This window comes from Emys orbicularis, chromosome 10, assembly GCF_028017835.1.
Source record: "Emys orbicularis isolate rEmyOrb1 chromosome 10, rEmyOrb1.hap1, whole genome shotgun sequence".
Classification (NCBI taxonomy): domain Eukaryota; kingdom Metazoa; phylum Chordata; order Testudines; family Emydidae; genus Emys; species Emys orbicularis.
In genome coordinates, this window is record NC_088692.1 from 7,616,735 (window position 1) to 7,631,049 (window position 14,315).

Here is a 14,315-nt window from a genome sequence, read left to right on the forward strand (position 1 = left end):
TAAACTGGCTTGTATGAAAGCAAATTCAGGTTGAGAGATGAGCACAGTATTCTAAACCACGTGAAAATCCCCCCCCCCTTTGACCTTTTGTTATGGATTTGAGAATGAGCCTGGTCTCTGAATTTTGCAAGGAAAAATGGTCCTGTATTTGGGGGTGAAAATGGCTTTTGCATCAAAAAATGGGAAAATACAGGGTTGGGGGAGTTAGTATGCAGACGTAACCATTTAATTAGAGTTGTAAATAAAGTGAAGTTGTGCACAAATCAAAGTTGCTGAAACTGAAAGTCCCGTCCCCCCAAAAAAAAAAGTTGGGCAAAATTCCATTAAATAAACATCTGTCACTTTCTGTCCTAGGAATAACTGAAATAAGTAACATCCAGCTAGCGCTAGGACTAGTATTCTTCCAGGTTGCCTCTGGTACAAACCCCAAATATTGATACATTCCCTGAACCCCTTCCACCTGCTCCATCTGGGCCCATTCCTTTGCTCTCTCATACTCGTTGAGGAAGATAAGTTTCTGCAGCTGGCTTTGTTTTTACTCCAAGAGACTCTGCTTGTGGTTGTAGAGGGAGTGAAGTGAATATTCAGTGTATTTTAGCAATGCGGTCTGGTGACTTAAACACAGGACTGGGAGCCCAGAACTCCTCCATTATATCATGTACTCTGTCTCTGCCGCATAATATGATCTTGGCCAAGGAACTTGGCCTGTCGGTGCCACACCTTAAAGTGGGAGTTCAGAATAGCTTTCCACCTCCCCTAGGGTGTGGTGGATCAATTAGTATTTTTGTAGCATTTTGTGTGTGTAAATTCTAAAGCCAGAAGGGACCATTGCAATCATCTAGTGTGACCTCCAGCCTGGCACAGGCCAGAGACCCTCACCCAGTAATTCTTCCATTGAGTCCAATAACATCTAGCTAGAGCATATCTTGTAGAAAGACACGCAGTCTGGATTTAAAGACTCCACCACCTCTGTTGGGAAGCTGTTCCAATGGTTAATTACCTGCAATGTTGTTGGTTTTTTAAATTAAGCCTTATTTACAATTTGAATTTGTCTATCTTCAGCTTGGATCCTGTTATGCAAACAATGGGCTCTCTGCGCCGAAGAGCCACTGTTCAGATTTTTGTGATGGAAATTGCTAGTGAATGTGAGATTATATTCCGCGTCATTTGTTTTTTGCTAAAGCGGAAGAGGATTCGGCTCATGGAACATTTACAAACTTACGCTGCTTTAGAGAACATTGAGCGGGGCTTGTTTTTATTGCAACGGGCTAATGAGATGGGACTTCCATCACCAGAAATCATGTAAACACTATTAGAGAAATGAAATTATTATCAGGCTATTTATCATGGGTGGATTTAAGGTAAAAGGCGCGTGTGGAAGTAATCTCAAAAGACTACTCCGAGGTAAACTACACTCTAGTCCTTATGAAACCCTTCTCTGTTTACCTGAAGAACTGTTTTGTTTCCCCAGCTCAAGGCTATTAAACCGAGGTGACCTATGTCGTTTCAGTCCAATTACATTCGCTGGAGATAGTTTCTTTAGGCTAAACTCATGCATTGTTCAATTAACCCAGCTTTTTCTAGTATTGATTTTACCCCTTTTAAATAACTGGAGTAGTCTTACTCTGTCCCTGTTGTTGAAGATCTGACACCAGCCTCAAATGACTTCTCTAGTATCTAACATGCACCAAGCTCTTTGCAGAAGAGACACCAGAGAAAACCATTTAATTTCTAGTACTTAAATTGCCATTTTCAGCATGGGATATTGTATTAACAGCAGCTGGTGCTTATGTAGTCATTCTAAACCCTTTCAACACAGAGAGATGTGCTAGTATCTTCAACTGGGAAAATGAGACCCCAAAACCTGGTCAAAGTTCCAGCAGCGTTAGGGCCAGAGCTGCTCCGGCTGCTAGGCCAAGCATCTCTCCCAACAAGACACATACACAATCTTGATTTTTGCATAAAAAACCCTTGATAAGTCTGCTGTTTACTGGGATTTCTCTTTTTCAGTTTTCTCAGGTGCTAGTGTCTCTCATGTCCTTCCTTGGATTTCTCACCTGCTCTCACAGGAATTCTGCAGATCCTTATTTTCTATGTGAAACTGTTTCTTCACCTGCTGGTTAAATTCTAGTGGAGACAAGAGTTAGTAAACTGATCATTCATGTGCCATTTTACCAGGCTAGGAAATGCTACCACATGTGTGAACTCTCCACTGCTGTTTCTTTTGGCTGAAAAAAACCAAAAACCCCTCAGGGCCTGATCCAAAGACCAATAAAGGCAATGGAATAACCTCCCTTGACTTCAGCGGCAATTGGACCAGCAGCTTCCACCTGAGGATCTCGAAACCGTTTACAAATATTAATGAGTTAAGTCTCATCATCCATAAAGGGGAATCTGGAAAACAGAGGGCTTGATTGGGTTAGCCTTCTTGTTTAACCTTGGACTTGTCAGAGTCAGAAACAAAGCCCAGATCTTCCAGGATCTAGTCTGATGCTGTAATCACAAGGCCAGCCAGCTTCCTGAACAGAATGGCCTATATTTTGCATGACTATTAGACCCTAGAAGTAAAACCAAACAAAAACCGTATACTAATTGCATAATAAAAGTTGATTACTCTGATTCGTTGCTGGATAATGCCATGAATGGAAAATAAGAAGGGATGGTCGTATGTCCTATCAAGCTACTGGGAATTACACTTTTCACTGTGAAATGTGACTACGTGAATTTTGCTATGGTACATTTTATACCTAATTATTAGTATTATTGGCATACAGACAGCATGTGTAGAAAGACGAGCTCTCCAGCCCAGAGGTCCTGACACTCTAAATCAGACCATTCACTTGACACATAACACCTTGAGAAATGTTTTAATTTGCTTTTTTTTTTTTTTTTTTGGTAAGTTGCATGGATTGGAAGCTGGTGATCCACTAGCTGCTAGTAGAAGATTCTTGACTAAAATTGCTGCATAGGTTTATTCTTTTATTTTTAAAAAGCTCTTTTAGAAATCCATTGCCAGCTCATTGCTGTCTGTAATTGACCACCTTGCCGCTACAGAAAAGACTTGCAGTACAGAGCTGCTGTTTTACTCTGTGCAGGAGGGAAGCAATTAAATAGCTTTTAGCAGCTGAAGACACGAGCAGAACCTATTCGTCTGAGATCAGCTGGTGGTGGCTTCCTCAAGGGTGCTGGAAAACAGGATGGATCATCCTGTATTTATCAGAAACCCTCTGATCGATACTGGGAGTGGAGAAGCACTTTGTCTTCGTGGCCTCTGTGAGTTGGCGTTTCTGGGAATGGCCTTGGCATGGCAGCACTCAGAGCCATTGCAGGAGTAAAACACCAGCTCTCCAGAGTTGTCAAAGGGCGATGCCCGGAGTATTTGGAATGGCCAATGGAAACAAAATACCTAACCCTTTCCATGCCCCCCCCCCCCCCCCGGTTTATGGAGAATGAATTTTCTAAATTTGGTTTGGCTCTTCCACTTCCACCCACACCTGGACTTCGCAGTGTCCTCATTGTGATGACGACTCCCAGAGTTCACTTCGTTTGCCATGTGTGCATTTCCCCTCAACAAACTCTTCTGTTTGCTTGGGGCCAGATTCTGATACCCTTACTTGCAAGAAGGGTAAGGTTCTACTCAACGCAGACCTCTGCCCACGCAGTTCAAGGCCTGGACATATTTGGCAGCCAGTAAAATGGAAGTTCAGGTTTACTGCTGTGCCGCTACCCATTTGCAGCAGGAGCTGCGCCAGCAGGTGCCATTACGGGACTGGGGTCATAGTTTGCCCATTTCCCCTGTGCTTTGGGTGGCTCTTTCACACCGCAACGGGCGAGGGGGGAAATAGTTGCGGATAAAGAAAATGTGGTTGCGAAGGCACAAAAGTTATCTGGGGTGGGCAGAACTGAGTTGGATCATCTGAAACTATTTTTAATTCTTAATTTTTCAATGGCATTATTAGTCGATATTTGCACTGCATTAGCAGCCCCAGTCATGGAGAGAGTCCCATTGAGCTAGGCACGGTACACATGCCATGAAATGACAATTCCTGACCCCAGGACCTTAGAATCTAAGGCTAAGACGAGAGACAACAGGTGGATTCAACGAACCCGTGGGGCCCACAAGGTAACCGTGAGGTGACTGTGATCAATGTAATAACCAGCAGTGGTAGAACAGCAGCTGCCTAGCTGTCATTCAGTGTTATGTAGGCATCGCAGTAGAGGTGAGCTCTAATAAGAGACTTGGAGGGTGATACTGTAGTGGCTTTGCAGGTGTTTATGGGGAGCACCGCCTGTGCATAAGGGGTAGCATGGGAGAAAGGATGCAGGCGGTAGAGCAGAGGTGGGCAAACTACGGCCCGCGGGCCACATCCAGCCCACGGGACCATCCTGCCCGACCCCTGAGCTCCTGGCCGGGGAAGCCAGCCTCCGGTCCCCTCTCCTGCTGTTCCCCCTCCCCTGCAGCCAAGCTGCCGCGTGGGAGCACTCTGACCTGCTGCTCCTGCCGGGCTGCGCGGCTTGTGCGGCTTGCGCCCGCCCACCTCCCAGGCTTTCCAATAAGCCAGTCCTGCTGCTCTGAGCGGCATGGTAAGGGGGCGGGAAGTGGGGGGGTGGATAAGGGGCAGGGGGTCGGGGGGCAGTCAGGGGACAGGGAGCAGGGGGCGGTTGGATGGGGGTGGGGTCCTGGGGGGTGGTCAGGGGCAGGGGGTTCCGGGGGGTGGTCAGGGGACAGGGAGCATGGTGTGGAGGTTCAGGGGGGGCGATCAGGGGATGGGGAACGGGGGTGGGGGTTGGATCGGCGTGGAAGTCCCGGCGGGCCTGTCAGGGGGCGGGGGTGTGGATAGGGGTCGGGGCAGTCAGAGGACGGGGGGGGGGAGGTTGGATAGGGGGCGGGGTCCCCGGGGTGGCGGTCAGGGGACAAGGAACGGGGGGGATTGGATGGGTTGGGGGCTCTGAGAAGGGCAGTCAGGAGGTGGGAAGTGGGAGGGGGCGGGGGCCAATCTGTTTGGGGAGGCACAGCCTTCTCTACCCAGCCCTCCATACAGTTTCACAACCCCGATGTGGCCCTCGGGCCAAAAAGTTTGCCCACCTCTGCGTTAGAGGAAGCATGGGACTGCTGAATGGTAAAGACTGGCATGATTGACGAGGCAGGGTTGGGAGTTGACGCTCAGCAGTGCACAAGGGTCGACGGGGGCTGGGGAAGAGGTGAAGACCGGTCATTTGTATCTGATGTGCTGGAAAAGCTGATGTCCCTTTAGAAAGTCAGAGGGACATGAACTCCCTCTTTCATTCAAGGCAATCTGGCTCTTTTCCTCTCGCGTCCATTCTTTCAGTGGCACCGGGGGAGGCAGACGTGCACCTAAAGGGGAATGGTCTTAATCCGAAAGATTAATTCAGAAAACCAGACCCTCAGATGGGCTCTTGATGTCTATTCTTCTACTATACTATGGAATACTGTTGAGGTGAGATGATGGCTAATTGTAACAGCAAGTCAAGTACTGTTTAAGCAGCTAATTAATGTCTCCTAATCAGCACTTGGTCCGTCGAAAATTGCATGGCAATATCTCATCTGCAGAAACACCTTGATAATTCCTGTATGATCTGCACGGAGAACATATTTAAATAAACTCATTAGAGATTTCATACAGATAGCAGCTACAATTGCCAGCTTGTACAAATTAATTTGCGTTTTTTTCTGTTCTTTTTTTTCTTGCCTTGACTGCCCAGAGCTTCTGCTGATCACGTTCTTGCTGACAATGGAACATGAGTCCTGATGGCAGGGTAGTAAATGCCTTCAGAACTCTTGCCGATGGATGAGAACACCCCCTGGTGTGAGGGTGCAGGTGATGTCGTGGGCACAAACTGTGATGAATGTAGATCGAGACTTAGCAGAGCTCCTGCTGGTTGAGTCTCCCGCTGCCAATGATGTCTCGTTAAAGCGTTGCTAATGCTTCCATTCCCTCACGGCAGACAGCTGTCACTTTGACAACACCAAGGGATTAGTAATGTCCAATCCTGGCTGAGTATCCATTTCATTCTCAAGTCCTTCTTCAGTTACGTGAAAGTGTGCCCGCCGGGCCTTGTCAGTGGACAAGTCCGAGGGGAGGGAATTGGTGTCGGATCAGTTAATAAATCACCCCAAATTGTATCACTTAATGCACTCCACAGTAACAGTCACGGCTAAATATAATCCGACCTACTGTGGACATCTACTTACCACTGTTTGTTGCTGGGTGGTTATGGGTTATACACCCCGTCTCCTCTCTTAGTCCAGCAGCCATTTGAGAAAAGCATGTGGAGGGTAGGGATAGGGTCTAGAGTGACCTAGACAAATTGGAGGATTGGGCCAAAAGAAATCTGATGAGGTTCAACAAGGACAAGTGCAGAGTCCTGCACTTAGGAAGGAAGAATCCCAGGCACCGCTACAGGCTGGGGACCAACTGGCTAAGCGGCAGTTCTGCAGAAAAGGACCTGGGGATTACAGTGCACGAGAAGCTGGATATGAGTCAGCAGTGTGCCCTTGTTGCCAAGACGGCTAACGGCATATTGGGCTGCATTAGTAGGAGCATTGCCAGCAGATCGAGGGAAGTGATTATTCCCCTCTATTCGGCACTGGTGAGGCCACATTTGGAGTACTGCGTCCAGTTTTGGGCCCCCCACTACAGAAGGGATGTGGACAAATTGGAGAGAGTCTAGCGGAGGGCAACAAAAATGATCAGGGGGCTGGAGCATGTGACTTATGAGGAGAGGCTGAGGGAACTGGGCTTGTTTAGTCTGCAGAAGAGAAGAGTGAGGGGGGATTTGATATCCGCCTTCAACTACCTGAAGGGGGATTCTAAAGAGGATGGAGCTCGGCTGTTCTCCGTGGTGGCAGGTGACAGAACAGGGAGCAATGGTCTCAAGTTGCAGTTGGGGAGGTCTAGGTTGGATATTAGGAAACACTATTTCACTAGGAGGGTGGTGAAGCACTGGAATGGGTTACCTAGGGAGGTGGTGGAATCTCCATCCTTAGAGGTTTTTAAGGCCTGGCTTGACAAAGCCCTGGCTGGGATGATTTAGTTGGTGTTGGTCCTGCTTTGAGCGGGGGTTGGACTAGATGACCTCCTTAGGGTTGGAAGGGACCTCATCTTCTATGATTCTATGTGCTGATTCATTGGATCCTCTAGACTCCGGGGGGGTAGGGGGGAATGAATTATTCAAGGAAACCATCCAGCAGAAATCAGTGTTTGTTGTCATAGCACACATGCGATTTGGGGGTTCAGAATGGCCAGATATAGGCGTCCTCTAGGCCACAAAAAGCACAAGCACAGACAGGTGGCTTGACTCCTTCTCCCAGATTTGCACTGAAGTCTTGTGTTTGACTTATGAGCAAGATAATGCCAGATACTCATGAGCTATGTGCAGGTGATGTACAGGCAAGCAAACTGTGCATTGCTAGGGGATCTTATGGTAGAGTTGCAAGGATTTTATTAATTTACAAGGATCAACTCAGATGCTATGCTGCCCTCTACACCTGCGCGGTGTAGGTAGCAGGGCCCAGAAGATTGGGCCCATAAAGAGATGTTTCTGCCTTCCCCTCTAACCATATGGAAGTCAGAGTGGACTTAGTCTGCCGTGACTCCTGTGGGTTCACTTGCCACAGACTAAATCCATCCATGAATGACATCTGCCAGCAGGCAGCATGACTTCTGGGATTGTGCTCCCCTACCGCTTGGGGGCTTGGAGGCAGTGTGGCTCTGATCTTTGGCAGATCCCCTAGGATCCTTGAGTTCGGCAGGACACTCTGCACCCCACCCCCCAAACCCTCTCCTTTGCCTCTCTTTGGGACTAACCCACCTAGGAGCGGCTAGCCCTCAGTAGATCTTCTGATAATTTTAACTCAGTCGCACTGACTACAGCTTAGGAGCCTAGGAGTTGCCAAACTGGATCAGAACCAAGGTCCATCTAGCCCAATGTCCTGTCTCCGACAATGGCAGCACCAGATGCTTCGAAGGAAGGTGTAAGAACCCTGCAGCTGGCAGTTGTGGGGTGATTTGCTCCCCCGTCCCACTGGGTCTCATCCTGGGGTCTACTAGTTAGAGAATGGCCTGAAACATGAAGTTTAATAACCCTTCACAACCTTTTGTTATCACAAATTATGTTAATGACACATCATGCTAATTATGCTTGTTTTACCTGCCTGTCAGCTGGACGGCCCCTCTGCTGGTGTGAAAAGAGTTCTCGGTGTCTTGTTTCCTAAACACCACGTAGGTAGAGTTCCTTGTGCCAGTGAATGATGCAATATACGCTAGGTCTAGGGACAAATCCTCCCCCTTCACTCTTCCTCCCCTAAGCCCAGGTAAAGGGGCAGAATGAATTGGAGACCAGCTCAGGAGCACCCACAGATCCTGGCACCCCTTTCCTTACATGTGCCGTGTGCTGGAGCACACCTCTGCAAGCGGGAGAGGGTGCTTCCTACGCGCCATGGGAGAACACGTTAAAACACACAGGCCATCTCATCTGTCCCTTATGGGCATCAGGGTGGCCTTGGAGTGAAAGCACCAAACTCCGGTCTCAGGAGATCTGGGTTTACTTCCCAGCTCTGGCACATGCTCCCTGTGCGGCTTTGGACAAGTCACTTGGGCCTGGTCTACAAGGCACCGCAGTCTGGACTATGGGGATGTGAACTGTAGAGCGCTGTACTGTGTTGCATTCTGGTTGCCCCATGTAAACCCTCCTGGTGTGAACTTAAAGGTACCTAGTTTGCATTGATGTAGTCGCTTCTACACAATGCTAATCCTTCCTTACCTCATAGGTGCATTGTAAGGCTAAATTCACTAATGATCGTGAGGGGCTCTGATACTGTGGAAAGGGGGGTCAGATAAGGACCTAGACAGATGGATTAGCATAGAGATGCCAAAGATCTCTCAGGCTCAGAGGCATCTGGTTTCATGCTGTACATCTATGGTAAACCAAATATAAAAATGGAGTCACACAAAATAGAACCAAGCCTCTATTTCAAAGCCGGGGCTGAACAAATTAAAATGTAACACATTTAAAAGTCAGCTCGCTTGGATGATGGAATAAAATCCATTTCCCTGGAACAAACACTAAATATTAATGAAAGGATATTGTCAGTGGTGCACACAAAGCAATAAATAGCATTTCCAGTAGATTAAATGTTTAAGCAAATTTGAGAGCTGAAGCTGCTTTTGAAGTGGATGTCACATTTGTAATCTGATTTTTACAGTCCTGCTCAAATTAAATGATTTAGTTGGGGATTGGCCCTGCTTTGAGCAGGGGGTTGGACTAGATGACCTCCTGAGGTCCCTTCCAACCCTGATAGTCTATGATTCTGTGAAATAAATGCTATAAGATTTTTGCACCTATAAAAGACCAGGCAATCCAAATCAATTTCTTGTTCAGAGGCAAGCCATTTGAGGTGTGTGTTTGTTTCCTTTACTTGTGTTTTGAGCATTTGTACAAATCGCTGGGAAAGGGCTCAAATCGAGTATGAATCATGGTTTGTGAGAAACATTGGATTACTTGTAATATTGGCAAGCTATTCTAGTCAATGTAAAAAAGTTTAACAAGAAATGACACAGAGTACATGGGTCCCTAGAGCAGGCTTTCAAGAGACTTCTACGGAATTATATTTATTCTGAGTGTTGAAAAATGTTACACAAATAACTTTCGGTCATCACTGGACTTATCAAGAGCAGGGGAAGCTTTACCAGGTAGTGAAAGTCTTGGCCTATGTTTCCACGAGAAGCGCTGCGGTTGTGCGGCTATAGTTTAGACCAGGAGCGGAGGAAGTACCCTAAAAGTGTGTGTGTGGGGCCACAGCACGGTTCAGGCACCTGCCCCTGAGGCCCCGCCCCCACAGTGCCACCCATTCCCTCTGAGGCCCCACCCCCACTGCGCTGCCCCCAAGGCCCTGCTCTCCACACCCCACCTCTCCCCGAGCCCCTGCTCTCGCACGGCTCCTCTCCCCAAGGGCCCTGCCCTCATGCTGCCCATTTTCCCCCAAGACTCCTCTCCACCCTCTCCCCACGTTGCTCGCCCTTATGGCTGGTAAAAAGTGGGAGGGCCCTGGCCCCCTGACCTCCCCTGTTCTGGCGCCCCTGGTTTAGACACTCATCACAGTGACAGAAGAGGTTCTTCCATCTCTGTAATAAATCCACCGCTCCGAGAGGCGGTAGCTAAATTCTTCCATTGACCTGTCTACAGCGGGGCTTAGGTTGGCTTAAATCTGTCTCTCAGGGGTGTGAATTTTTCACACCCCCCCAGAGTGACACAGCAAGGTCAACCTAAATTTTAGGAGACCTGGATTTTGTTGTCTACACCCAGGCTTTTGTTGTGTGACTTTTGGGCAAGTCACAAAACCCCTTATTCAATCTGTAAGACTTCGCTACCTCCCTCACACGGGCACTGTGATACTATAGCTGTAGGGTCAGATTCTTTGCGGTTGTGACTGCAGCGAAGTAAAAGAGGGCCTGGCAGCAGAGAATTTGTGCGATTAATGCACTTTTAAGATCCTTCTAGCCACTCCGTACCCCCGTATTGCTGAGGTATCTGGACAGCAGGAGGAGGGGCTATAGAAGTAATAGTCATCTAAATAGTCATTTAGTATACTCCAAATCACTTCACGCTAATTTTTGTGGTTTGTATCATTTATTATTTGGAGTGGGGTAGCTCCTAGAGGCCCCCAACACAATTGGGTGGGGCCCCAATGTGCTAGGTGATGTGCAAACACATAGCGAGAGACAATCTCTACTCTGAAGAGTTTGAAATCTACCGGTCGGGTGTTCGTTCTCAGCTGAAATTCATTGAAAATGTATCAAAGATGCAGAGGGTTTTTTGTTTTGTAAAGGCCAGAAGGGACCACCGTGGTCACCTCGGTGGACCTCCAAAGATTTGTGTTTCAGGAGAGACTAACTGATGCACTCCACTCTGATCCAGCAGGGGCAGCCGTGCCAATCTAGGCGCTGTAGGAAAAGTGTGTGTCCTGATTTGCATTTGACCTACTCCCTGAGTGAAGTACTCTGTGGATGTGTTAAAAGCTTCCAAAATAAGCCTCAAGTCACAATCCAATTGAGTGCAGCCAGAATAATTCCCATTGAAATCATAGAATATCAAGGTTGGAAGGGACCTCAGGAGGTCATCTAGTCCAACCCCCTGCTCAAAGCAGGACCAATCCCCAAAAGCATCAGTATTAGGAAGTTTGCATAAATTACCAGCATATAGCTACATTCCCCCCATGACTCAATCATTTGTTGTGGTCCCTTTTTTTAAAAAAAATTCAAAAGGCGGTAACTCATCCGACCTTGTTTCTTCCTTTGACAGATTCAAACAGCAGATCCCTTTTTAGCAGCAGCGTGACGCACTATGCTTTAAATTCAATTTAAAATACAAACTATTTATACCAGCAAGCAAGAGACTATAAATCTGATTTCTCAGTCATTAGTGGAGCTGTAATTTCAGGACAATCGTTGCATAACTAATTGAATCAACTCTTGGCATGCAAAACCAGTGCCCTGCTTATCTGAGTGTTGCATCTCTTCGCCTGGCAAAGTCTGCCTCACTCGCAAGAGGTCGCACTTTGTGCTTTTGGACCAGCATTGCCTTCCAAATTCCCTCCTCTCTGCTTCTAAGAACTGGTCATTTATCAAATACACCTAGAATGTATACGTAGATGGAGTTACAAGACACATGCAAGGCGGGCCATGTTCAGCCCTGGTGTAAATAGGTGAAACTTGGTGGAAATCAATGGCGCGGCATTCGCTTTTTACAGGTGAATTTGGTCCTAAATGTGCCACTGACATAGTTCCAGCCACTTCGCAAACACAGTTATCTGTATGTTCGTGAATCGGGCGGGTGCCAATCCTGTGTGTGTGGGCCTGATCCAAATTCTGTCAAAGTCACTGGAAAAAATTCCCATTGGGGATTCATTGATGAATTCCCAGATGAGTCAGGGGCAATGCTCTTTAGATCATAAGATCTTTGGGGCGGGGATCCTGCCGTCTGTTTGTCTATACAGCCTCATTGATGTGTGCTGCCTCAGAAATCATTGGAAATTGAAAACAGAATGTGCTATACTGGGTGTTAATTCATCGTCCAGGGATACACTGTGCATGTGTGGCTGCGCGTGAATGAATACAGAACCATTACTAACAAAAAACATATAATAGAATCTTGGACCTGTAGGGCTGGAAGGGTCATCTAGGGTCAAGAGGTCCTTAACTCCATCCCTGTGTGCAGAGTCAAGATTAAGGGCTGGTCTACACTGCAACTTATATTGGCATAATTACGTCTTTCAGCGTTGTGAAAAATTCACACCCCGAAAGATGTAGCTATGCCAACCTAACCCCTGCTGTAGGCAGTGCCAGGTCAATGGAAGAATTCTTCTGCCGACCCAGGAGGTGGATTGTGACGGGAGAACCCCTCCCATTGCTGTACTGTCTACACTGAAGCACTACAGCAAAGCAGCTGTCCTGCTGTATCATTTTAAGTGTAGACCGACACTAAATATTGCTAGATTATCCCTGACAAGTGTTTGTCTAACCTGTTCTTAAAAGATTCCAATGATGGGGATTCCACAACCTGTTCCCATGTAACCTGTTCTAGTGCTTAACTATCCTTATAGTGAGAGTTTTTCCTAATATCCAACCTAAATCTCCCTGGCTGTAAGCTAAGCCGATTCCTTCTTGTCTTACCCTTGGTGGACATGGCGAACACTTGATCATCATCCTCTTTACAACAGTGGTTTGCGCATTGGCCTGCTAAACCCAGGGTTGTGAGTTCAATCCTTGAGGGGGCCATTTAGGGATCTGGGGCAAAAATCTGTCTGGGGATTGGTCCTGCTTTGAGCAGGGGGTTGGACTAGATGACCTCTTGAGGTCCCTTCCAACCCTGATATTCTATGATTCTATAACCCTTTACCTATTTGGAGACTGTTATCATGTCCCTCCTCAGCCTTCTCTGGACTAAACATGCCCAATTCTTTCAACCTTTTCTTATAGATCATGTTTTCTAAATCTCTTCTCTTCTATCATGTAATGGTCCTAGATAGCAATGGACAAAGATGACACAGGAGAATAGACAAGACCCCAGTGATTAAAACTGGGAATCACAAACAGGCAAAGGCACAATGGACATGCAGAGATAAACCAGTGTGTAACTGTCATTTAAGGAATATATAGGTTCACAGGAGTTTGAGATAAAATGTACATCTGGCATCAGATCACTGAACTCCGTCTTGAATTACCCTGCAGAGGATCAACCTGCGGGAGCGATACCTCAGCAGAGTTGGGGCCCAATACAGAGCCTTTGAAGTCAGTGGAAAAATTCCCATCGACTTCAGTGGGCTTTAGAACAGAGTCTTAGTGAGGTGCCAGAACTGGAAGGGGAAACTGTACAACCTGAATTTCTCCCTCTTGGCTGCTTGTGTTTTCCTTTGCACAGCCCAAGCCCAGATGTACAAGCTCACTTCATGTGACCTAACTCAGTCACTCAGCACTGCTTCTCTCCTCTAGTGACAAGAGTTTTAGCTTGTGAGGCCTGGAGTTTGTATCTTCTTATGGCTTCAAAAGCCAAAATAAAGTATGGGAGCAAGCAAGGAATTGTAATAAATTGGGCCATGGCTTATCTGATCCAGGGCAAAAGAATTGAGAAAGTATGGAAGGATTGGCATGAACAAGGAACAGCAGAAAAAGAAAATACTACCTTAATATTTTCCCCTCTCTACATAGTAGCAACAGTCCTGGCTAGTGTATTTTAGACTATCCATTCCTGGCTTCCCTGTGAACAAGTCATTGAGGTTCTAACCTGATGGAAAAATGTATACACTACTGGGGTTTAAGGTAGCTCCCGAGAGGGTTACAGAATTTAGAAAGGGGTGTTCTCTAATGTGTTCTATTTAAGCCAAGTCCGTTCAATATCTTCTGCTCCTTTCTAATCAATTTTTGAATGATCATTCCGCTTCCGGTACTTCTTAGTTCTTATCAAAAGGCTGTGTCTATTACGGGGGTAGCATTGTCTGCACTAAAATAAATAACCGCAACATGTGTCTCACTGCCTCAAATGCCCTTTGTTTTTTGTTCATTTAGGTAGCAAGATGGGAACACAAAACCCGAGTTCTCAGTAGAGTCTGTGGCTCTCCATATACTGCATGTTACTGCCTGGGCGCTGTCATCCTGCTGCTTAACTTTATACGGAGCCATTGGTAAGGAGCCTATTTTATCACTTCAGGTTAAAGCAGGGATCGGGCTAGTGACTATGGAAACTGGGCTGGCTATATCATGCCCCACCTCCCTTTGAAAAGCCATTTGCCTATTATG

General features: G+C 46.9%; 1 protein-coding gene across 2 annotated transcripts in view; it reads left to right on the top strand.

Annotated features, from left to right (window-relative positions):
- The window catches only part of PEMT (phosphatidylethanolamine N-methyltransferase), a 97,171-nt gene that overhangs the window by 29,087 nt on the left and 53,769 nt on the right, over positions 1-14,315 (top strand). For both annotated transcript variants that reach the window (XM_065412138.1, XM_065412139.1), the window contains exon 3: positions 14,085-14,200. In XM_065412138.1, coding sequence (XP_065268210.1) covers positions 14,085-14,200 — 116 coding nt within the window. The remainder of the gene's footprint in view (positions 1-14,084; positions 14,201-14,315) is intronic.